We start from the raw sequence: 27500 nt of genomic DNA on the forward strand, positions 1-27500 counted from the left end.
ACACACACACACACACACACACACACACACACACACACACACACACACACACACACACTGGTCCTTGAAGCTTGAAAACGTTTGGTCACAATAAGAGAGGGGATTAGCCCTTATAAATTCATGTATGGTATCGCCCCCCCCCCCCGGCTTTATACCATGTGCTAATCATTTACTCTGTGACAATCTCCTCTACCACAATCGTATGCCCCCCAACAGCCCCCTGGGGGCGGGGCGTGTGTGTGGCACCCTATATAAGAATGAATTGCGATCTCATTCTGTCCGTGCCCGTAAGGTTCCTGTAAGGAGAAGAACATCGCCTACAGCCCCCCCCCCCCATTGGAGTACATTTGAAAGGTCAGTCGATATAGTGTAATTGTGGGATTCTTAACCCGCCTTTCGTCGTGTATACCATACCTATGTTTTGCTGTTCTTCAGCCTCGTGGAGAGACAACTTTGTGTACCGGGTGGCTACAAGAAATGAAAGACAAATAGTGGGAAGTACACTGTAATCACTGATACCATTGACAACTAATGCGTGTAAATACAAAGAGAGCTGGCTCCGAACTGACGCCAAGCTGCCAATTCGCGCGAAAAGACGTGCATCGCATTTGCGATATCCAATGTAATTACAAATATACACATTGATTACACATAATTACAATAAATGATAAAACAACAAACAACAAAACATATGACAATTTTATAAAGAGGGGGAAACATATAATTCCCCAAATAAGCAACACACAAGTACAATGTACAATAATGGTATGATATACAACATACCACGCTAACACATCGCTCGGCCAGCACCACTCGTTGACCCACCGAGCAAACAAGAAAAAGACTGACCGAGGCAAGGAGAATCCAAAATACACAAGGACAAACCACACACACACCACATATGCAAAAGTGGCAGACAAAAGTGTGGGAAAATGGATACAATAGCACACCCAATACATTAAATAAACACATACATAATTAATTACTTAAAGACAATACATACAAACACATAAAGGAACATAAGACTGGCGCCAGTTAACAAAAATACAAATACAGCAATTGCCGGACGTCCGAGACATGATAGTTAATATCTAAACACGACAAAATACAAAACAAAACAGTACACTTAAGAGCTAAACAATAGCTACACATTATAACCAAGAAAGGGATACAAAAAAAAAAAAAAAAAAGGTAAACATCACAAAGAATACATAACAATACACAATGAAAGTTTAGGTAATTACAGGACCCCTTGAGGGGTAGATAATTACAGGACCCCCTTGAGGGGTAGATAAACAAGGCATAGTTCTTACAGTGGGCCCTGGAGGAGGCCGGGTAAAGGCAGGGATAGGCACTTGAGTCTTCTTGAGCCTATCAGAGTGTGAAATCTCGCCAAGGCCTGTAGAAGGGTAAAAAATCCTGAACTTGTTAGGGTGTAGGCGTTCAGTCACCAAAAGGGGGCCCTCAAATTTACAATTGAATTTCGACTGGCGATCAAGCATGCTTTTGAAGACATGATCACCAACACCGATGGTCACAGGTTTTGCACGAGCATGTTGTTGTTTCAACATGTCGGCCTTTGAAACATCCAGTTTATCTCTTACAGAATTATAAATGGCATGCATCACATGACTCTGGATTTTACTATAGTCATCTAAATTGTAGAGGGGACGAGCAGGGCTGTCAAGCACATCATATGGGAGCCGTTTCTCAACTCCAAAGATAACATAATGAGGCGTTTTGCCCGTAGAAACAATGGTGCTATTGATACAAGCACTGACATGGGGAAGCCAATCCTCCCAAGACTCATGAAAATTACTAGCAAGGTGACGTAGGATCTCTAAAATTTTCCTGTTCGTCCTCTCCACAAGACCATTGGACGCCGGATGATAAGTAGTCACGAACGTCTGTTTGATGCCGTAACGTTCGCAAATACCTGCCAAAACCTCGTTCCTAAATTCCGTCCCATTATCACTAAGGAGCACCGAAGGAGTGGTGTATGGACACAACACATGGGAAACTAAAGCATGTGCTAACTGGTGCAGATTTGTTACGTAAGGGAGCTAAGACTACAAAACGACTAAAGTGGTCCACACACACAAGGACATACACAGAGCCTTGAGTGCTACGAGGCAGTTGCAAAAGGTCTATAGCCACAGTCTGAAAAGGGCGAGGAGTAGGATACTCTAAAATGGGAGCAGTGCTCGTAGAACCTTTGTTCTGGGCACAAGAACTATACCGGGCTACATGAGAGGTAATGTCTAGTCGCATTTTAGGCCAATAATACTTCTTCCGTGCCATAGCCAGAGTCTTGTCACGACCTGGGTGACCAGCCTGAGGGGCACCATGAGCAAGGGACAAAACAACGGGAACTAGAGACTCAGGGATCACTAGCTGTGCCACATCTTGCTCAAACACTTCCACATTACGAATGAGAACCTTGTCCTGTAGGGAAAATTGGGACAGAGGTACTGGTAAAGCTGGTAAGGTGGAATCATCACCAGACTCCAAAGCATAAATTACTGCAGACCAAACAGGGTCTTCACGCTGAGCTTTGGCCAGATCTTGCAGGGAAAAGTTATGAATCACTGTAACAGAAGCAACAGGGATATTGCGTGAAAGTGCATCAGCAACGTGGTTCGCACGCCCCGGGATATGTTTAAGGGTTGGATTGAATTCCTCAGGCTAGACGGCTTGAAAGATTTTTGCCCTTGAAAAGCTGAGTGACAGCAGTGTGGTCCGTGTAGACTGTAATAGGATATCCAAAAATTATATCACGGAAATGCTTTAAAGCCCACACCACTGCCAGGGCCTCTAAATGAGTAACAGAGTAACGGGACTCAGGCTTATTAAGAATGCGACTAGCATATGCAATTACATGAGGTCTACGCCCGTCTACTTGTTGCATGAGTACGGCTCCAATGCCTGTACCAGAAGCATCTGTACAAATTGTAAAGGGAAGACTGTAATCAGTGAAGGCCAACACAGGCGCTGCAGTAAGAGCAAGCTTCAAAGAATCAAAACTATTCTGATGAACATCACACCACTGGACGGAAGAGTCCTTCTTGAGAAGGCGAGTGAGAGGAGAAGCAATTGAAGCAAAATCTTTAATGAATGCACGATAGTATCCTGCAAGTCCAAGGAAGGAATATACATGTTCAACTGTCTTCGGTTTAGGGAAGTCTCTCACCGCCTTGATTTTATCACCTGTGGTGTGGATACCATGTTTGTCTACAACATGACCTAGGAATTGGATACTAGACTTGAAAAAGGAACACTTGGGTAAGTTGAGTTTCAACCCAGCTTCAGCAAAACGTTGCAAGACCATGGACAACTTAGTAAAGTGGCTTTCCACATCTTTGGAAACTAAAATCAAATCATCCAGTAAACAAAAAGTCCATCTCCAACTAAGCCATGAAAAATGGAGTTAACTAAGCGCTGGCAAGTCAAAGGAGCATTCCGCAAACCCATGGGGCAACGAAGCCATTCATAGTGCCCACTGGGATTCGAGAAGGCCGTGACTTTACGAGACTTCTCCAGGGGTATCTGCCAAAAACCTGCTTTTAAATCTAAGCTGGTGAACACCGTATTACCAGTGCCAATGGACTGAAGAAGCTCGCTTAAGAGAGGCTGAGGATAATGGTCTGGTTAACTCTCCTGTAATCAACAACAGGACGAAAAGATCCATCTTTCTTAGGCACCAGGAGAAGAGGCGAGTTCCACTCTGGGAGGGACTCCTGTACAACACCTTCACGCAATAAATCGTCAACCAAGGACTGGGGTATAAGCCGACGAGAGTGAGGTAGCCTGTAAGAGGGGACGTAAACAGGACGAGTACTTGGCTGAAGATCAATTCTATGAACCACACGGTCCGTAACCCCTAACGGATTCACCTGGTAAAGCCAAAGCCTGACGGTGAGTAACTAACAGGTCAAGGAGACGAGGCGCCTCTTCAGGAAAATCAATCTCGCCTACAAATGTGGCAAACTCAGAAGCTAAGTGAATAGGGTCACGTGTTGGAGGAGACTGAAGTATAGAAGCTGCTATAATAGGCGAGTCCTGGAAAGTAGCAACGTGTACCACCTCAAAGGAGCCTAAGTGACTGCCAGGAGAGAGAGGAATAGGAACACCCGTGACGTTGGTTACCATCGCAGTGGTGATATGATCCTCGCGAACAGTGGAGAGAGTTCCTTCTAGTGCAAGCCGACGAATACGAATAGAGTCAGGCAAAGAGAGAACGTCAGACCCTATCGGGACACCTGAAACGCGCACCGGAACTCGAACAGAAGTTGAAGGTTCAATAAGATGCTCTCCTATAACAACAGCAGCACAATGAGAAACAGGGTTAGAGCGCTTAGAAGTTGGTACAGGCACATGTGCGGACTGATCAAGCACAGTAGAATCACAAACAGAAACTGGCCTATCCGATGCAGAGATATCACAATTGCAGAAAGTCACTACACGGCGACTAGGAGAAATATCTATGCCATGAGCTGTAAGAGCATCAATACCCAAGAGACAATCACACTGAAGGTCAATGCCAGAGACAACAACAAAAGTGACATTGAAGACTGTAGCATGCGAGGGAAACTGTAAGGGAAGACAAACAGACCCAAGAACAGACAAGGGAGAACCTTGCACAGAATGCAAATTATTACAAAAGGGAGATAAAGGGAGAATGTACAATTCCCGTAGAGCAAAATAAGCCTTTCTACTTATGAGACTACATTCTGCACCAGTATCTATAGTAACTGAAAGATGTGTATCCCTCGTAAGAACTTGAAAGGTTAATATTTGAGAAAACTCAACAGCTACCAAGGGGATGATTTGAGACCGAACATTGCTGGTCAAACCTTTGGGTTATGAAACACGCGCTGGTGAAAATGGGATTGCCGAGGCTGATGAGAAGTCTCATCCCTAAGTTTCAAAACCTTGAAACACTGATCAGTAGAGTGTTTACAATGACCATGGATAAGACAGTAACTGAGGGTAACCTGGGGTTCTACTCTAGAAGGGTCATGTGGAACATGAGAAGAAACATTAGATACACTCCTGCGAACAGGGGACTGTCTTGATCTATGTACCTGGCGCCGACGGCGATAACAAAAATTACTCAAGTGACCAGACTTGTTACAAAAGTTACATAACAGGGGAGGTGGTGTAACTGTAGATTGAGGAGAGCTATGACTAGGATATGTAGACCGAGAGGGCTGAGGAGAACAAGGAACATCGGTATGTTGAAGAGCATTGCCAATACACAAGGAATTAGAAGGCACGTCCCCTAGTTTATAGGAAAGCCTTGTCGCAAAAGACAATAGAGTCTCATCAGTCGTATACTTGAGAGAAGATGCAGCTCTTCTCTCAGAAGGCACAAAAAAAAAAAAAAAAGAATATACATAAAAAATTCCAAAATAAGACGAAATCTATCTAAAGTGATATTGCCATTATCTACCCAATCTGAATGTGAAAGTGACTCTAAAGCATCAACAACAATTATACTGGCCTGAGCTTGCGCCCGTCTATAATCAAGAGTGCCCAGTTGGGATACGAGAGTATCAGCCAGTTTGAAACACCAATGGAACGAACCACCACCAGGGGTATCTGAAAAAAGTTTAATGAAGTTAGACCTAAAGATGTCATAATTATAATCCAGAGATTTGTGATCTAGACACGACGCAGAAAGTAACTCCAATGCCAGAGAATTTGGCACAAGCTGGGACCTCACAAAGGCGATCTTTTCAGGCCCCGTCGAAACGGAGTGCACAATTGAGTCCTCACATTGGCGGATAAAATCAATCGCCTTATAATGGGGATCTTGACCAGAGAATTTCATAACCGACGGTTCTTGATGCAATAATGTCAATGTGTGAGCCATTGTCTCAGATGAGTTTTTTGAACTGATAAACGAAGGCATCTTTGACACAGACATGATAGGATTTGACAACCGGAACCCACTGCGTAATAACGTACAGCATTAATAGAAAACACTGACACTGAGCAAGAAATAATGTAAATATAACACACTTGCACAAAGCATGAAATAATGTAAAAAAAATAATAATAATAATATAGAGAAATCACATGGACATGGGACACGAACGTAAGATAATGATATAATTCACACAAACAGAAGCATTGAAACACAGAAACAATGCAATACATATAGCAATAATGAAGAAAAAATTATATTAAGACCGTAATTAGCAAAAATTACGTAAAAAAATATGCACTGATGCGTAAGTATACGCAAGACGTCACTGGCGAAAGAAAATCTAAACACTGAGGGGTAACATTTCAAAAAGTAAACAACTAGTAACGTCATAAAAATGGCCGCCCAAGGCACGACCGGTAAATATGAAATATGTATATACAACAATATGTCCATAAAATCTCAAAAAGGACAATAAAGGTATGCCTAAGGCAAGGAAATATACAATACTGGTAAGTAACGAAAATGACTAATGTCTTCGGACGCGATGTATGAGCCAGCGTGGTAAACATGTACCGGCAGGGACGCCGACCAAGGCTTCATGCAATCCAAGCACGAATCCGTCCTCATCCAATCACCAATTCAAACTGCAATCCACACAGCAACCATAAAAGAGCGTCCCGCAAAAGCAGACGGCGATATCAGTCCAAAAGAAGGCCGAACACGAAGATTCTCGGGGGAAACGTCTCCCAATAAAATCGCATGGCGCTCTATGCAACCACAATGCTCCTGAACACCGCCTTTTAAATAAAAAGTCACTGGTCCAAAGTGAGAAAGCACTACTACTTCTTCCAAATAAGCAAATCCTGTAGCCTGTGAAATGAAAATGGGAGAAAAGAACGGACATAGACATGCAACTATTATGACCGGCTATAGTCCAGCGCTGCAATTTAAAGTCTTCTGAACGTTCACAAAAAAAAAAAAAAACGAAAAATTGTTTTTACGCTACCACCAAAATGTACCGGGTGGCTACAAGAAATGAAAGTCAAATAGTGGGAAGTACACTGTAATCACTGATACCACTGACAACTAAGAGAGCTGGCTCCGAACTGACGCCAATCTGCCAATTCGCGCGAAAAGACGTGCATCGTATTTGCGATATCCAATATAATTACAAATATACACAATGGCTACACATAATTACAATAAATAATAAAACAACAAACAACAAAACATATGACAATTTTATAAAGAGGGGGAAACATATAATTCCCCAAATAAGCAACACACAAGTACAATGTACAATAATAATGGTATGATATACAACATACCACGCTAACACATTTGCAACTAAATTGAATCGTCTGCCACCCTGTAACCACCACTAGTTCTCGGTTTGCCCCCCTCCCCCACACCCACTTGGACAATTAGTGTGCCCCCCTCTCCCAGGTTGAGGATCAATAATTTGAATAATCAAATATTAGAAAAATCGTTACAATATGCAGTTGAGAATCCCAACAAGCAAGACATCTTGTTTTATTCTGTCAAAGTCAAGTTATTTGATTCAATTGAGAGGCATCCCTCCATCCTGATGAAATACGTTGTGGATTTTGTCGTAGCTGACCCCAGGTCTTTTAATTCAGTAAAGGAAATAAAGCAGCATGATGGATCAGACGTGATTAGACACACTGCAGCAGCCACAAGGTTAAAACAAGACATTAAACTTGGATCACCTGAAACAAGAAGTCGAATACACAGAAAAATTGTATATAAAATCACAAACAATTTAATTGATATAAACAAAGAAACTTTACACCCAGCAAATACACGAACAACTAGAGGCAGTCACAAATTAGAATACCACACATACCAAACAAGCACCAACATATTTAAGTGATACCCCCCCCCGCAGCATCCAAGAGTGGAATCATCTTCCATCTCACTTTTATAAATAGGATCACCCAACACTAATCTTGACCCTAATATTGATTCCACCCTTAACCCCTTATCCTAACCCCATTCCTGGTCCAAATCCTGTTCCTAACCCTTAATTTCTCCGCTCAGCGCCCGCAAACTATCCCGCCCGGTAGCGGTCCTCTCCGGGTTTCTTTAACGAAAGAAAAAAGGATGACCCTCAGTCTCTGTGTGTGTGTGTATTCCATGACTGAAGACGTTAAGACCACTTTTATTAATACCTTGATAATTTTGTTTATCGGAAGGGTAACTAGTAAATGGAAGAGATTAAGATTACATGTAGTTGAGTAAAAGAGGCCTCATTGTATGGCAACACTTCAACGGTAACTATAACGTGCAAACCTATTGAAGATAAATAAAAAACAAATGAAACAGCAACTGCGTGCGCAAGCGAAACAGAGAATGACGTCATGTCCGCAAGGACTTTCAAAATCGCCCGAAAAAACTTGCATAATTTTGCTAACCGTTTCCTGGATGTTCGTGAATTAGATGCATACCACAGCCATGACATATCGGGGAATTCGAGAAGAATATCCTGTCGCACTTTCTGTGAAGACTAAGATACAAAATTAGCCCTTGAGAATATTCCTCAGGTACATCGTATTTACCTGTTAAGAAAACAATGCGAGAAAGCAAGCCAGGTGTTATCTACTCAGTTCTATAGGAACACTTGTCCCAATTATTTCGCCAGACATTGGACTCCTTAATAGGAAATTATGTTACAGATATCTTGTTTGCGTAACTCCTGGGTGGTTCGTGTGTTGGTAGTGTACTTCGTGTGTTGGTAGTGTACTTCGTGTGTTGGTAGTGTACTTCGTGCGTGGCGGAAGGGGTGGGATGGTGTTGGTGAGGGGTCAGCCCTGACCTGACTGCAAAAATATTGCTTTCACCCTGCCACGTCGCACTTGCGTTGTATATATATTTTTAATAATTCATATATTTAGTTCCCCGAGTCCATTTCATAAGAAGAGGATCTTGTTTTCATTTACTGGCACGTCGCACAGCACACTGATGTAGATATATATTTTTAACAGTCCATATTATTTTTCGCTCATCAAATCCATATATTACTTGACAGCAATACATAAGAAGAGGATCTTGTTTTCACCTACTGCTCACTGGTGTTGTAAATATATTTTAATAATTCATATTATTTTTTGCTCCCCAAATCCACTTATTCCTTGATAGCAATACATAAGATGATCTTGTTTTCACCTACCGGCGCGTCCCACGGCTCACTGATGTTGTAAATATATTTTTTAACAGTTCATATTTGTCGCTCCTCAAATCCGTGTGCTACTCGAGGTGATATGATGTTTTTATTTAGATGAGACTGAACTAAACTTAACTCACCCCAGTCACTTATATTCAAATTATGATATGCAGATAGCTTATACTCAGTTTTCTGTCACTTAGCATGTCATAACTTTTCATATTTCTACGTACAGAAACAATGGTTTCCCATCTTAGCTTATGTTCTTGATGTTTGTACTAAAATTATTTAGGTAGATTATTTAGGTAAAAACGAAGGTAAATCACTAAGGTAAACACTTGGTAAGTTACTTAGGTAAACAATTATCTTTTTCAGCCTACCTACCTACCTACAAAGCAATGCTCCACCGCCCTGACTCGATTTTTAAGGGGAACTGCCCTCTTAATAGGCAGTGGGGTGCACGATAATAATGGCACAGGTAAAAATGGCTCGGTAAAAACGGCACAAGTAAAAATGGCACATGAAAAAATAGGTAAAAATGGCACAAGTGAAAACCAGTTTTGAATAAAATATAATTTATTCATATATCACATATAACCTTTTATTTACATTTATTATATTGGTAAAAAAAAGAAAACTGTTTTACCTCCATTTTATAGGTTTATACGTTTAAATTTTATGAAAAACAATTATAGTAAAATGAAATATGTTTAGACATGAGAACACCGTTTTGATAACTAGAATCTTATGTTGTGACCAAGTCCACGTAACACTTGATCAAGGTTTTTCCTTCCTTCTGTGTAGTCTTTGCATAAATTCTTTAGTCTTTGTTGTAGGTCGACATATACTCTCTTTGTTTTTTTCCTGGTTGGTTCACCAACTGAGTTTCTTGCTATCACTGCATTCACAACAGCTGCTTCATTCTTAATTGTTCTTATAAGTTTCCAGATAGATGGGTGCTGGTAGCCTTACCTTACCTTACCGTCGTGCCATATCCTCTTGGACTTCGGCAACCATGGAGCGCCACCGTTCACGGTCCCTAGTTACTTGTACCATCTGTGCTGGTTTGAGTTGTTTTCCCGTCGCCCTCATCAGCCCGTCCATATACTTCTCCCTCTGCTTTCCTCTTGCTCCCCTTCCCTCCACCATTCCCGTCATCACCACCTCTTCCAACCCTTCCTGGTAGCCTACAAGATGATAAAACTTGTTTTTCTAGCCTTCACATAGGTTGTTGGTTCTTGGACAGTCATTCATGGTAGTTTGATGTACGTTCCAAAGTTCTGGAGGAAATCTTGCTGGAATACGCCGAAGGTTTACTGCTGGAATGCCTGACTGGAAGTTCAGTCTTCTTCTCTGAACATATGTACCAGAAACATAAGTTTGGTCGAAGTATTCTAGCAGGGGAGCTGCTTCATCAGGACATCTAGCCTTGAGTAACTGCATTCCCGCTGGAACATCTTCAACTGGTATAAATGCCAATGAGTCGATCTGTCCACAGACATGACGAAAGTTTTCACTCTCTTTGTAGTGGGTGGTGAGGCCAAGGTCCTGTATTTTTCTCCGGGTACTCTTGAGTCAGGTGGTAGAAACAACCTTGTGTGCGTGTTTCCGGTCCAAAAACATTGCTGATAACTTGGATGATCGCCTGCTCGAAGTCAACAATTATGACTGTTGGGTCTGGGTAGAGCTCAATCTCGTGGCAGTGATCCATGATTGCTTGTAGCAGGGTTTCATATGTATCTTGTGTTTTAGTCTGCAGACAAGCAAAAACAGCAGAAACTGCAGTATTACCAATTGGGACGCGTATTACATAAAGCTGTAGAAATCCTAGTGGAGCCGTTGCATAATTGCCATCCATCAGCCATGTTTCGTATACATGTATCCTTGGAAGCAAATCTTCTCTTTTCCTTTGTTACTCACTATGACTCAGTGGTGTGTAGTGAACCAGGAGTAAGGTATTTATTTTGTTAAGGAACCACTGGGAGAGCTTGAAGTACTTTCCAAAGTTCATCAAGCTGTTCCAATGAATTTCCCAAAGTGCATCGAGCTGAAAGAAATCTTGCTTGTTACAGGTATATGATATATTATTTATTTTATTATTTTACGAAAAAATATTAATTTTTTTTTCTAAACACTGCCATTTTTTCACAAAAAATTCACTTGTGCCATTTTTACCTATTTTTCCACTTGTGCCATTTTTACCTGTGCCGTTTTTACCTGTGCCGTTTTTACCGTGCCAATTTTACCTGTGCCATTATTACCTAAATTCAGGCAGTGGATATGATTAGCCTTAACCGTGTTGTCTCTATTGCAATTGGTGACCGGACGTTTGGGCCACGGAATGAAATATCATATGTTTGCATTATTATTCTGTGGATTCATTAATGTGTGTGTGTGCGTGTGTGTGTGTGTGTGTGTGTGCGTGCGTGCGTGCATGCGTGCGTGTGTGTGTTGTCCCCTCAACTGAATAAACTCGACTGGAACAAACCAGAATAAAAATTTGAAAGTATGGCATCTTGTCGCATGGTCCAACTCGCCCGATTACTAACTAGCCGCAGCAACTTACCAACACGCCCGCTGTCAATACAAATTGCACATCACATTGGATTCAGTCTTCTACCATCAACAAAACGCTGGGCCGGCCCAGGCCTCTCATCTTTACTTTGTCCTTGGAAGAATTGAATTAATGGCAAAATCACAGTGGATAATACCCCAGGGGACAAAATCCCAGTCCCTAATGTATAAAGTGGACAAAATCTCAGTCTAAAACATTTCAACTGGGATATATAAGGCAGGGTTATGCTTGTTTTGTCATAATACACCATGGAAGCCATCAAGAGTAACAAGGGCGGGCTGAAAGTGTGCCTTAAAGGATATCTCTACATCAGAAAAATCAAGACCTAGAACACCATCTGCTGGGAGTGTGCCAACCGTGCTTCATTTTCTTGCAAAGGAGCAATGAGTACAGACCATGATATAACAGTGTCACCGAGTTTCAAAGAGCACAACCATGATCAAAACCAAGTACACGTTGCAGTAGCCAAACTACGCAACCAAATTAAAGGGAAAAAAAAAGAAAAAAAAAAAACAGATCCTTGCAGACGCCATAATAGGATTCCCTGACGAAGTCCGTGCAAGAGCTGAAAAGCCCGAAACCATCCGCCGTGGTACCGGACGAATGAAGCAAGGTATTCGGCCCAAACACCCAGAGCCACATGCAGCACTTCATATTGATGGAGAGTGGGCTACCACAGGTGGTGACGATCCGAAACAGTGTCTGATTCATGACAGCGGCAGCAACAGTGGTAACAACCGGATCATCATCTTTGCCTCTGAAGCAGGACTTCGTTTGGTTTCAAGAAGCAGCCAGTGGCACATGGATGGTAACTTTACCATGACACCAAACATCTTTAGACAAGTTTATGTCATTCGGATCCCACTCGGAAACTCCTCAGTATCCTGTATGTATGCACTTCTTCCAGGGAAAACAGAGTCCATCTATGAAGAGATGCTTCAAGCTGTGATCACCCAATGTGAACGCCTTGGCTGCTACCCAGATCCAACCACCATCATCACAGACTTCGAACAAGCAACGATCAAGGCTGTAAGCAGTGTATTTGGGGAACACGTGGCAGTTCAAGGTTGCTTCTACCATCTAACGCAAAGTACATGGCGCAAGATCCAAGATTTGGGACTTGTCCCACTGTACAGATCTGATGAAGCCATCAAGGAGTTCTGTGGTATGCTGGATGGACTTGCTCTACTGCCCCTGGATGATGTTGCTGCTGGTATGGATTACCTCAAGAACAACACACCTGAAGGACTGGAGGACCTTGTCACATACTTTGATTCACCCTACGTCTCAGGAACGTTCCGGCGTGTTCAGCAACCAGCTGCAAATCCAAATGACCCATTGCCACCTATCCGTCTACGTCGCCGTCTTCCCCCCCCCCCCCTCCACCAATATGGAACGTCTTTTGAGTCCATTATCAACCGAGGAGACCGAAGAACCAACAACATCATCTATGAGGGCGGGAATAACTCCTTCCGTGCACTCGTTGGTCATCAACACCCAAACACTTGGACTATCATTAAAGCCTTCCGACAGGATGAGGCACTTGCTGCCACTACAATGCTACAAGACCAGACTGGAGAACAACCTCGTAAGAGATGTCGTCGAGCACAGACGACCTTTAAAGAACACCTTATTAACCCCTGTGCAGACCGTCAGTCAGAATCTAAGAGTGTGGAGGAATTTGTTGGTGCTTGCATTAGATTGGAAAAAAAGTGTACATGTTTATGCCACATGTCTGCGATAAAATGTAACATAAAGTGTAACAACCTTGTATATTGTTTGTATATCATTGATTGTGAACAATAAAATTTCTTATTATATATGAGACTGGGTTTTTGTCCACCTATAAGATAAGAGGCTGATATTTTGTCCTTGTACCGGAGGAATTAGGCCTATGTCAGTTTGATTCCTCGGACCAAGGTCTGTCATTTGATATGAATTTGAATTGGCGCGAATGGTATCGACAGCTGACGAGTTGGATCTGTTCCTGCCGGAGGGGTCCCTGGTGACAGTAGGAACTCTCACTGTAACAAAAAGGCTGCGAACAATTGCTCACCAGACAAGTGAAAAATAGGACACTTGCTCAGTTAGCAAATGCATAACTGTATAAATCACATCAATAATACATATATCCTACACTCATAACGAAAGGACAGAAGCCTTGTGGTTGGGTTTTCCAATAGGGAGCTCTCGTCCCGCGCGCAGACATTTGGACATTTGTTTCTACAAATCTAGGGCGTTTTGGCCCTACCCCAAGAAGATTTTGTTGATCACACTCTCAAGACGTTATAACCACAGCTTTAGGACATTTTGACCACACCACAAAGGCATTATAGCCATAACCTTGGTGCGATTGGCCCACAAGGACATTTGATCTACAAGGCTAGGGTGTTAGGGCACAGCATATATTACGTTTTGGTTATAACCGTAGGAAGTTATGTTGATCACAATCTTATGACGTTTTGTACGTAATCCTAGGAAGTTTTATTGACCATAATTTCATGGCGTTTTGACCCAGAGCTTTAGAACATTTTGACCACAACACAAGGACTTTTTTACCACAGCATAAGGTCATTTTAACTACAATCCTAAGACGTTTTGATAAGAACTCGAGGACAGTTCGAAGACAGGCGACACCCTGCCCAATGTCATGGGAAGAGAATTCCATCAACAGTATTTCCTGGTGTCAGGCTGACGAGATAACCATGGGAAGATTGCGCACGTGTGTTGGGATGGGGGTGGGGAGGTAAAATATATGAAGGCACAGGTGAAGAAATGACCTGCTTTTGATTTTGTGAAATTGAGCGGGTTTTCTTTTCCATTGAACCTTTTTTTTTATATGGCTTCAATCTTTATTTTTTTTTCAAAGAAGGGGTTGGTCACGTCACACTCTTAAACGATATTGCAGACTCTCCGTAGGATCAAGTGATCACGAAGGGCCTTAAGGACCCACGATATATATTAATGAGTAGGTGCTATGCCGGGTTAAGGTTTGCCCTCCATTAGTAATTGCGAATGAATATTGCGTACGAAGGGCAAAGGTGACTGCTCTAATATACAGCGACTTATGACGTGTGCTCACAGCCTTTTCATAGGTTCGTTTCACTTTTATCGACTTTTCGCCGTGCGTTGTCCATGTTACGACGTGATCTCAAATAATCATTGACGCTTTCACACGTAGTCGCGACTTGTGAAAGCATCCATGGACACATGATAATTTGAGAGCACGGCGTCGTGTCGCGGACGGCGAAAAGTCGATGCGTTTGAAAAGAGCCTCAGTGATTACAAATGGACGCTGTTTAGAGTTATTCCTATACTTGAGAATACTTGGTTTTGTCAACATTTTAGCTGCGTACTCAAAGATATTGGGGAGTGCGCGCATGTCCAAGTGTTTAGTTGGCCGATACGCTGCAACCAACTCCCGTTTGAATAGTTGGTCAGTGCGCTTATGCAACCATTAACTGATTCTTGGCTGTTTTCACATCGGGACGTTTTGAGGCAAGGACATGTTGGTCACAGCCCGAGGTCATTTTGGTCTCATCCTAAGGACGTTTGGACCAAAGACAAACGTAACATGGTGCGAACGTGTCCTTATGAAAATCGATGCGGATAAGGTTTGGATAATTAAAAGAAATTATGCGTTACAAACCAGTCTTGTTTTTATATAAAAAGACCGAAAAAGTAATCGGACCGATATACAAGAAAAAGTAATGAAGGGTGTGAGATGATCGTGGATTAAAAATATATTGTGATTAATAATATAATCGTCACTGATAAATCATAAACAAACTTTCATTGGCCAAAAGATACCCAATCAACAGAAAAATTGGCTGAGCCCAACGTACCTCAGGCTCGTTTCACACATATCGACTTTTCGCCGTGCGCCGTCCACGACACGACGTCGTGCTCTCAGTCAACATGGGTGTTTATGGACCTTTTCACACGTGGTCGTGACCTGCAAGATCGTCCATAGACACTCACGGTTATTTGAGAGCACGGGGTCGTGTCATGGACGGCGCACTGCGAAAGGTCAAGACAAGCAAGGCAGAGGTTCTGTCCTGCGACCGGTGATTTTATTCACATTAGAAGCTGGGGCTCCTGTCGTTAGTATTATCTTCCTCGGGGACACCTTTTGTGGGTCTAGAATAACACTGGATCCCTTATATGCGTCTAGAATAACATTGGGCCACTTGTGCACGCCTAGAATAACACTGGACCCCTTGTATAGGCCTAGAATAAAATCGGATCCTTAATATGCGTCTACTGTATATCAACATTGAACCCCTAATATGTGTCTATATGAACATATGAACATTGGGCCCCTAATATGCGTCTATATGAACATATGAACATTGGGCCCCTAATATGCGTCTATATCAACATTGGCCCCCCGGTAAACGTCTGGACCCCAAGTATTTGTTTAGTTTAAGATTGGAACCCTAGTATGCTCCAAGATGAACACTGGACCCCTAGTATGCTCCAAGATCAACATTGAGCCCCTAGTATGCGCCAAGAAGACCTAGGACCAGATGTGGGAGATCCCGTAAGGAGAAAACTAGTTAGTCAGAGGGGGAAAAACTGTCTTCTTTGCCCAAACCACAATGATAAGGTTAATAGTGATTTAGCTTGGCGAAACACGACACCACCATGGGGGAAGGTAATTGAATAATTTTCCTGAAATTTTCCTGAAATTTCAATAATGTTAATTGTGTGTGTGTGTGTGTGTGTGTGTGTGTGTGTGTGTGTATGATTCATCATGGTCTTAGATCACGTGTTGGACTCGTGATTGACAGCTATTTCCCTCCCGGAAGAGAGCTAAGAGGTTATATCCGATCTGTGGGTAATAACCTTACACGCACACACACCCCGAACTCCCCGCCCATAAGAGTTGAAGTAACGACTCACAGCGCAGCGATATCGAAATTATTTCAGCCCTGGGCGGGATTCAAACCAGGACCGCCGTATTGGCGGGCGCGATCGCTACCACTGCGCCATGCGAGAGAGTGTGTTTGTTTGTTTGTTTGTTTGTGTGGCGTCCTCCAGAACACGTGATCTAGTCCCACAGGTGTACCTTTGTTTTTTCCCTCCTCATGTAGGGTAGCCTCTCTTGCCCTAGTAGGGGTGAAGTTTGGGTGGGTCAGGAAATATTTTCAGGACATATGAGACATTCACCAATTTTACTGGTTTCGAGTTACGTACGGATACAGATAGAAGAGGCTTATTATGCCTTTCACGATCCGTGCTCAACTCGAAACCAGTTAAAGTGGCGGGAATGCCCCTCTGTTTCTGGACGCCTCATATGACATTTGTATCTTAATTTCTAAGTTTCTTATTTTTTAATATAAATCAAACACTTCAAGTGAATCATGCATGTAGATCACATTCTTAAATGTAGATCACACGCTGAAGTAGCACCATGTTTCTTTTACCTTGCCTGTTAATCAGCTCAAGATAGAAACTGGGCCACGAACTTTAGCCTGCACTGGGATCAGGTCCAGCAATTACTAACCCAACGTCTGCACAGTGACATATATAATGGATCTGCACATAGACACACATAACGAGTTTATCAAAAGAAACACCATGTGAGGACGGAGCCTTAATTAGTACGACTTTTTCGCTTGTTACAACTTTAACAAAGTACTTGATCAAGCTGTAACTAGCGAAACGTCGTACTAATAAACAGTCCATGATCACGTGGTGTTTCTTTTGATAGACTTGTCGCCAACTGCCAATTAGATACATCTAATAGATCTGCCATCACTGAAAGATCGAAAAGTAATGGTTATGGACTCGCCAGAAAAGGCCACTCGCTCGCGCGGGATTAGTGTTTGTGGGAGGGGAAGAGAAGTCTGTAGGGAAATGAAAAGATAGTCGTGCATAAAAGGGGGCTCTTGCCACTTGACGCCTTTTAGAGATATTAGGGTATGTGCCGTGGCTTAGGAGGCATGGGCAGGAGACTTTGGAGTTCGAGGCCTGCATCAGTATTTAGGGAAAGATTACTGTCTTTAGGTCGCTAAAGGGAAGAAACTATATTACTGAAGCGATTTCTTGATTAGTAATAGGAAGATTTTAAGAGGTAATAGTAATAGATTAAGAAAGATTACATGTCTAAAGAATGTGAAGAAATAGTCTTCTATATAGATGCATAAACACTTGGAATAGCTTAGGTGATGTAGCTCAAGCTGGAGCAATACATGAATTCAAATCTAAATATGACAGTTGGAAATTAAGGATATGCAACAAATTGGAACCACGCATCAATTTGAAGCTAGGTATGAAAAACTGGAGAGTAGGTGACGGGACTTCACGAACGTTGCTCCTTTCCTGTGTACCACAGTGAAGCAAATACACACACTTCACTTAATTTTGGAATCACAGCAGGTGGCGGCCAAGATTTGTCCAGTATCTCTTGACTTCACCTGACCTGCAGTTACTTAAACAGCACCGACTTAAAAATAATTGAAGTGTCATAGAACAAATCGTTCATAACAGCGACGTAATTCAAACAATCCCAGCACCACATGAGCTTTAAACTCGGATCCATCTGGACGTGTGACCCGAGCGTTACCACTCCACCACTCAGAATTTTGAGTCGCGGAATTGTAACGCTCAAGTCTCACGTTTACGGTGACCCAAGTTCAAAGCTCGCTTAGGCCAGGCCTGATTGGTTAAGGTACATAGAATATAATTTTATATGCTGGATGTTTTTTTTCCATCAGCATATCAGATTCCTTCGCGAAAGTTACGGGCTGCAAATCTGCCACAAAAGAGTAAAAACAGTTTAGTGTGAAAACGCCTTTAGATGTTGGGGTGTCCATCACGTCGATCGTGGTTGATGCCACGAAAGAACTTTAAAAAGGCTTTCCTGTCGTTGTTCAGGCCATCCTCCAGGTTATGAGGATGAATCTAGGACTCGTATTAATGGGTTTGAATTGGACAATTTTTGGTTTGAGAAGGAAATAGACAATAACTGGTTTACCAACAGAGTGATTAACGAATTGAATAGACTTAGTAACCCTGTAGCGAACACTGAAATAATTGGTTGTTTCAAGAGAAGATGAGATAACTTTATGGGTAGGGATAGCAGGTGGTAAGGAGTAGTTCATAGTCTCTTGCAGTCCCCTCAGTCCTTATGAAAAAAGAAATGGTAATAGGCGGTGGTGCAGTGAGGCCAAGTTGTGTGGGGGTGGTGGTAAAGGTAGGGGTGTAGTGTTGATGAGGTGATAGACTGAGGAGAGAGAAGGAGAGAAGAGATGAGAGAAGGAGGGAAGAGAGGAAGGAAGAAAGATAAGAGAGGAGAGAAGAGAGGAAGGAAGAAAGATAAGAGAGAAAGAGAGGAGAAAAGAGAGGAAGGAAGAAAGATAAGAAAGAGAGGAGAGAAGAGAGAGAGAGAGAGAGAGAGCGTGCGAGTTGGGCCTTGCACGGCGCGCGTAAACACACAGACAGACGCACGCAGAACGGGAACAAGATAGCTTGCGTGGCGATCGCTCAGCCAGTGGACCATTGTAGTGCAACGGAGCAACATGTCGACGGTGTTTTTCAACACCGGGGTCATCCCCTACAGTCTTGTCTCGGTATGTGATCTCTTCGTCGTTTAGGTATCACACACAAGTAATTGCATGATCATGGACTGGGTTGTTACAGAAATCATGACCTTTGTATGTGCGGTTTGGGACTTTACGGTGAATGTGGTTCCTGGGGGGTAAGGGATTGGGTTGTTTTATGTTTTTTGTGGTTTCCTGTGGGATGGGGTTTGGGACTATGTTGTAGTTTTGCCTTGGGTCTTGATTGAAACGTAGCTGTGAATGATTCCACGTTGGTAAGTAGGACATTGGGTTGACGTTTGCGAGACGCGATGTTGTACGTGTCCAGCAAGCGAAGTGGAGACGTGGAAGTCGTGTTTACGTACTTGCGGGGTGAATGGTGATGTGTACCATTGGACACTACTCCAGAGTGCGGTCATTTGAATAAGTGAACAACCGAAGCGCGGGGGTGGGAGAACCATCAGGCACAAGTGTGCTGCCTCCTCATATCGTGCCATGTGGCATCTTTAATAAAGGACGGCACAGTGGAAGTTGCCGACTAGCATTTAATGGTACTTAGGAGTCGCGTTATTTGGTGTAACATCACATTCTTTGTGTTTGGTGTGGGACCACACCAAGTGTATGTGTGTGTGTGGAGTATATGTGAAATTGAGGTAGTACGGTGAATAATGTATGTGTAGTGTGACGTTGAGACTGCGGTGAATAATGTATGTGGATATGTGCATGAGTATGTGTGACAATGAGGTAGTGCGGTGAATAATGTATGTGGATATGTGCATGAGTGTGTGTGACATTGAGGTTGTGCGGTGAATAATGTATGTGTATATGGATATGTGCATGTGTATGTGTGACGTTGAGGTAGTGCGGTGAATAATGTATGTGTATGTGGATATGTACATGAGTATGTGTGATATTGAAGTTGTGCGGTGATTAATGTATGTATGAGGGCATGTATCGAGATTCCTGTCCTTTCAATATTAGAGTAAATTTTTCGTTCGCGTATCTGTGCACTGTTCATTTTCCAAAATAATGGTTGAAGCTTGTACCCAAGTGAAAGGGCGTATCACACTGGGCTTCCACGGGCTTCACCAGTGCCGACAGTTAAGATTTCGTTTGAACAAACACGACCTCGGTTACAATGTTTTATTTTAAAAGTTTCCAAGTATCAAATAATCATTCCGATATATATATATATATATATATATATATATATATATATATATATATATATATATATATATATATATATATAAGAAATTTTAATGTTAGACATACTGTTGAAATATTCTTAGAAAAGTCTGGATTAATGTATGCGAAGAAGTCATATTCGAGGTATTCAAGTGAAGGTACGATGTTGGAGAAAAAATAGCCCATCGTGATAACCCCATTATATCGTACGCATTAGGTTGAGTTGGCAGACGCGCGCGCGCGCGCGTATGTGTACGTCATTACTGCATTCAGCGATCAGGATGTGATGGGATTGGTGACATAACTATCAGGACCCGTGAGAAGGAGCGAGGCAGGCTGGCTGGCTGGCTGGTGGGGTACAGCTCAATTTTGAATGCAACAGGTGTGGCGGTAGTAGTCTGATCCACATACCTCACCCCATATAGCCATGCGTGTAGAATCATCTACACACACACACACACACACACACACACACACACACACACACACACACACACACACACACACACACACACACACACACACACACACACACACACACACACACACACACACACACACACACACACACACACACACACACACACACAAATACACACACACACACACACACACACACACACACACACACACACACACACACACACACACACACACACACACACACGAGACTCGGTTGCGCGGTTGGTAGAATCCTCGACTGTCACTACGGCAGTTCGGGTTCGAATCCTGCCCAGGGCTGAAATAATTTCAGTATCGCTGCGCTTCGAGTCGTTACTCCAACTCTCGTGGGCGGGGAGTTGGGATGTGTGTGCGTGTAAGGTCACAGCATTACCTATAAATCGGTCATACGAGCTCTGAGCTCTCTTCCGGGAGGGAAACAGCTGCCGTTCACGAGTCCAGCACGTAATCCAAAAGACCAATGTACACACACACACACACACACACACACACACACACACACACACACACACACACACACACACACACACACACACACACACACATTATTATTATATGTGCCCACGCTATCCGTTGAGACAAGTGTGCATTGTGAATAGGAATATCATTGTATGCATGTACTCGTATCTATGAGTCAGGGCTTATAACAACTGAAAAGAGGGTATTTGTGTGTGTCGGGGGTAAAGGGGTGAATGGTTAAAGCCAGAGAAAGGGGACCCAAAATTCAGACACATAGAGAGGGTCAAAGCAACTAATTGGACTATTTTTAATGTTGATGAAGGCAGGATACAGTGAGCTATCAACAGGCGATTTTATTTAGCTGCGAAAAAAGCCTTGCCTTTTCATGCGAACAAATAGTATCTTGCATATGAACATCGGTTGCTTTTACAAAGGATTACAAAGGCGGAGCATACCGACAGGAGACCTTTTGGTCCATATCTAGGTCGGATGCAAAAAAAAACATAATAATGATAAAATATTAAATAAAAACTATAATAATGTATATGACAAATAAAATACATAAATAAATGCATAGGTATAGTTAAATAATAAACAAACAGGTAAATAGTAAATAATAATAAATTGACACATAACTAATAATAAATGAAAATCAGACAGACAAATGATAACAAAACAAAAACAAATAATATAAAATAAATTATGATCATTACAGCATCTTGCTTAGGTGTTTATCTAAATGATTCGTAAAGCTTCGAACTGAACTACATTGCACTACCTGTGCAGGAAGTTTATTCCATTCATTAACTACACGGTTGGCAAAGTTGTTTCTACCTACTTCCAAATTGAATCTATTTCCGGACAGTTTGAGACCATTGTTTCTTGTCTGATTCTCATTCAATGTGAAAATTTGGTCACTTTTGATGTTGTCATTTCCTTTTAGAATCTTAAAGACCTGTATCAAGTCACCTCTGAGTCTACGCTTTTTTAGGGAAAACAGATTCATATGTTTTAGTCGATTTTCGTATGATTTATTTATCCTAAGGTCGCTGTCTTAACTTGGTGACGAACCACTTTCACTCTTATTCGTGGGATATCCTGTGGTTGCTTCATGGACACCAGGAAGTCAGAAAGAATACAGGACTTCGTGTATATTCACGTCAAACAGCACCAGTCAGGCTGGCTTCGGAAATAAAGCGGCATGAAGTCACAAAGAAGTTCACGCCTCGTCGTGACGTCATGTCGTTGGTCTGTGAGGTTGGCAGTTTTTGAGAAATGGGATGTCTCGTTTCTTGTTACAAATTTAAATATCCACGTTTGAAGACCCTCATGCAGGTAGTTCAATCTAAGGTGTTTTTGTGTTTCTTCAAGCAAGGCCCCAAGTAACCATGATAATGAATTTTACTCGGGAAATAATGTCAGTGTAATGGAGACATGTTTCGGGATATTTGATCATTAATAATTGGCAATAATGATATTACCTGTGCTTTCAATATCAACCAAGACGTCTCTGAGCGCAAACTGAGACCAAGGCGACACAGCACAGAACAGAGGTAGACTTCCTGTTGCTGAACTGAAGTACAGTTTGAACTCTTCTCTCTCTCTTGAAATGCTTCTAGATGAACTACCTTAGCATGTCAAGTGAGAGAGAGAAGTTCAAACTGTGGCTCAATTCAGCAACAGGAAGTCTGCCTTTCCTCTGCTGCGTCGTCTGTGTCGCCTGCGTCTCAGTATTGGCCGAATTATTTAAATATGTTTTCTATATTTATTGCACTTTGCATTGAATTGTATTTCGTTGCTAATAACCAGCGCTTTTATCCTTGGGAACAATAAAGGAATTTAAATAGGTTATCACACTGGACTTTTTCTTCCCACATCCTACCTCAAACCCCCATTTGAATAACTCGAATACGACTTCACTTACAGAAATCTAGACTTCTTTAGGAAAAATTCAACAGTATGTCAAACATTCGTATAGGTTTACAATCACCTAGTTCATCATTCAGCTTTGCTATATATGACGGAAAAGTTGGATGTTTGGAGATTTGAAAAATAAAATATTGTAATCGAGGTAGTTTTTACTTAACGGACTCTCATCAGGGTTGGCGCTGGAAGCCCAGTGTGTGATAACCTATTAAAGAAGGAAAGGGGAAAGCGATTCTATCCTCATGGGCAGTCTCGCGAATAGTAGGAAAGAACGCTGTGTACCTCTGATCCATAGGGGTGTTATTAAGACTTGTGCAATCAGTACGGGTGGTCAGAGGCTAGTTTGATTATTCACTCAAAGGGGGGTGAGGATCAGTTTCACTCATTAGTTATGGTTACCGTAAAACCTCAAAGGCCGAGTTGGTCAGTGGTTATAAAGGGCTCGGTTCGACCTCTGCAAGCGGCTGAGGGCTACTTAATTAGCTTTCATATCTTCAAGGACGAACCTGTATATTTACCCAGTACCTCATTCCGTGGTTACCGGAAGTCATCCAGCCTATCTAACTCCCGGAAGGAAAGATATTCAGGATTTTTTTAAACAAAAGTATGTACGCATTTTCCCTGTAACCTTATTCCATGAGGCTAAATATAAATATAAAATATGCTCCCTAACATTTCTATAATTAATCTTTCTGCCTTCATTGTCATAAACATGACACACGTCTGTATGAGATGGAATTTTTACGACTTGTAAACCTGACGTTCTTTCGTGATTTTTTTTTATATTATGATATATCCCAGATGTAATTGGCACGTGAACTAGGCACGTCCACAAGTTTGGGCAATTAGCTCCCTTCTCATCCGGGATGGTAATAGCTGTCACAAGTACAACACGTGATCCAAGATCGTGGTGAAACGCGCGCGCGCACACACACACACACACACACACACACACACACACACACACACACACACACACACACACACACACACACACAGCTCAGGTCGTGTATGAATCCTTAGCTCTCATCCGGAAGAGTAATAGCTGTCAATCCCGAGTCCAACACGTGATTGAAGACAGTGGTGAATCACACACACACGTGGCGAAAACTGGTGTGATACCTAGCTATCATAAGTTAGGTTCTTTGACAGCGACGGTGTGTGTATGTGTGTGTTTGTGTGTGTGTGTGTGTGTGTGTGTGTGTGTGTGTGTGTGTGTGTGTGTGTGTGTGTGTGTTGTAAACCTCATTTCCGAGAGGGCATGAAGTCCCTTGGCAACCTGAACCCACTGTGTTAAGGCACCACACGCCAGATAGTATTCAGTTGATAGGCCAGCAACTTTAGGGTTTCGTCTTATTTTCTTCAGTTCTATAATATCGTCTGGTGTCAATCAGTCAAATCAGATATCCTGAGTCCACTACTGAACAAATGCCTCCTTCATAGCATTCCATGATTCACGTGACCGCACCAACCTCTGCCACGTCACTCCCACAAACTTCACAATCTCATCTCTCCACCCTCTATCTGGTCTCCCTCTTCCACGCTTCCCATCTCGCGGCGTCCACTCAGTAACACACTTGCTCCATCGCTCATCAGTCGTTCGCACTAACTTACCTGCCCAATTCCACCTCCTCTCTTTTACCGCCTCTACAATATCTTTCACTCTAGTCTGCTCTCTCACCCAGCTTGCTCTCTTTTGGACTCTCAGCGTTATTCCCACCATTGATCTCTCCATTCTCCTCTGTGCAGTCCTTAGCTTTGTCTCCATCACCTTTGTTAGTTTCCAAGTCTCACACCCGTAGATTATGGCTGGCAGAATGCACTGATTGTAAATTTTACGTTTCAAACATAAATGTAGAGAGCCTCAGGATTTTATTATATTTACCAAATACTTTCCAACCAATTGTAATACGTCTTTTTATTTCATTATCATGATCTTTCGTCACTTTCACCATCTGGCCTAAATAATTATACTCTTCAACTTCTTCAAGACTCTCACCATCGATTCTAATCTCTACTTTGAACTTTCGTGTTGACATTACTTTGATTTTACTCTTATTCTTTTTTAAACCTACTTTGAGACTTACTTTGTTCAGATCACTCAGCATATCTTGCAAGTCTTCTGCTCTTTCTGAAACAAGAATGTCATCTGCAAATCTTAGGTGGTTCAAATATTCGCCATTAATCTTTAAACCTTTCTCTTCCCAACTCAACCTTCTGAAAATCTTTCAGACAAGCTGTAAATAGTTTGGGTGAAATGGTATCGCATTGCCGTACTTCTTTCTCGATCTTGATCTTTTCTGTATCTTTATGTAGTCGAATTATAGCGGTACCTTTCGCAATTTTTTTTTCTAAAACCCTTACGAGTTTAGTACTGCTATTTGTTCTACCGAGTCAAAAGCTTTCTCGTAATCTACAAAAGCTAAACAGAGAGGTATATTGTATTCTGTCGTTTTCTCGATTAGTTGGTTCATCGCCTGCAAATGGTCTAGGGTCGAGTATCCGCTCCGAAAGCCTGCCTGTTCTCTCGGTTGGTTTCCATCTAAAACTTAACTTAGTCTATTTGTAAGGGTCTTGGAGAATATATACATTTAATAGCAAGCTAATCGGTCGATAGTTACTAAGGTCCTTCTGGTCTCCTCTTTATGAAGGAAAATCACAATAGCATTGCTCCATGATTCAGGAACACTTTCTTGACTTAAGCACTGGGTGTACAATTGAGCCAACCTAATATGAACTTCTTTCCCTACGTCTTTCAACAGATCTATCGATATACCACCTTCCCCTGGTGCTTTTCCTCTTTTCGTATTTTTAGAGCAAATTCTACTTCCTTTGTAATCTCTGGCACACAACTAACATCTACAGATGAATTTACTCACTCAACGAGTAAAGCTCTTGGTAAAATTCTGCTACTATTTTTATCATTCCGTCTCTACATTTAATTATTTCTCCAGTCCTATCTTTCAAACATATAATTTGCTGTCTTCCTAAAGCATATCTGCGCTCTGTTCTTTTAATACTTTTACATACATACATATAATAAAGGCTTTTTTCCCCCTTACATGGGAGGTAGCCAAAAGAAAAGGCATAAAAACCACTCCCACCCATTCCATTCCCTACATACTCCGCTCTCCTCCACCCTCTTCCCTCCCTCACATCTTGGCACCTCCTGGATGACGGGTCATCCCTGCATCTTATCCACTGCCCTGGGTCGAAAGTAGTGTCGTAGGACACATCACATCCACAGCAAGGCCGCTTCATTAGTTCGGCGACACCCCCTTTCCGTCCACTCGCGCAGAAAAGGAGAAGACGGGGAGAAATCCCTTCGGGCTGCGTCAATTTATTTCTCATACTCCCCCACCCCCTAAAACATCACTTAATCATCCATACACAACTCTTCTCCATTCACCCCTATCTTCTGTCCTCTCCCGTCTTTCCTCAACAGATATTCCTCTCTTTAGTAATGCCCTTTTTACCCCATCTATCCATCTCATCCTAGGACGCCCCCTCATATTCACTCCTTCCACCTCTTCCTTCCACACCTCTTTACCAATTTTTCTTCACTCATTCTTTCCATGTGTCGAAATCATCAACCATATCCCCCATCTCCCTTTTAACCCTTTTAACCTTTTAACCTCCTCACCTCCTCATTTCTCACTCTATCCAGCCTAGTAACCCCTATCATACTTCTCAGACATTTCATCTCAAACACATTCAAACTCCTTTCTTCCTCTCTTATGTTCCATGTTTCTGCCCCGTACAGTGCTGTCGGCACAATCACTCCTTCATATAACTTCCTCTTAGCATCCATCCCCGAATGTCTATTTCTCATTGCACCTTTTAATCCTCAAAGACATTTACTCGCTTCTCTCAATCTACATTTTACCTCCACCCTCACTCCCTTTCCTGTCACATTCGCACCCAAGTATCTAAAACTATCCACTTCCTCCAGTCTCTCTCCCTTAATACTTACTTCCAGCCTGCTGCCACTCTCTCCCCTTGTACATCTTATCACCTTATTTTTGCTCACATTTATCTGCAGCTTCCTTCTTTTACACACCTCAAACTTTGTCACTAACTTCCTCAATCCCTCCTTTGATCTGCTACAAACGCAGTGTCGTTAGCAAACATCAGCTGGCTTATTTCCCACTTTTCTCCATTCTCTTTAACCATCTCCAACCCCTGACCCACCGCCATCGCATTCACCTCTCACACCACCCCATCCAT

At 42.3% G+C, this 27500-nt stretch overlaps 1 protein-coding gene across 6 annotated transcripts in view; it reads left to right on the forward strand.

Annotated features, from left to right (window-relative positions):
• The window catches only part of Papss (3'-phosphoadenosine 5'-phosphosulfate synthase), a 181185-nt gene that overhangs the window by 71495 nt on the left and 82190 nt on the right, over positions 1-27500 (forward strand). Inside the window, exon 1 of one of the 6 annotated variants that reach the window (XM_076188906.1) lies at positions 19124-19268. The exons of 3 other annotated variants lie outside the window; for them this stretch is intronic. In XM_076188906.1, the coding sequence (XP_076045021.1) occupies positions 19218-19268 (51 nt within the window). In that variant the 5' untranslated portion in view covers positions 19124-19217. Of the gene's footprint in view, positions 1-19123; positions 19269-27500 lie in introns of those variants that run through there. 2 more of the 6 variants (XM_076188913.1, XM_076188905.1) reach the window with 2 other exon arrangements.

The sequence above is a fragment of the Oratosquilla oratoria genome, chromosome 8 (assembly GCF_046742065.1).
Source record: "Oratosquilla oratoria isolate Oo_2021 chromosome 8, ASM4674206v1, whole genome shotgun sequence".
NCBI classification, from domain to species: Eukaryota; Metazoa; Arthropoda; class Malacostraca; order Stomatopoda; family Squillidae; genus Oratosquilla; species Oratosquilla oratoria.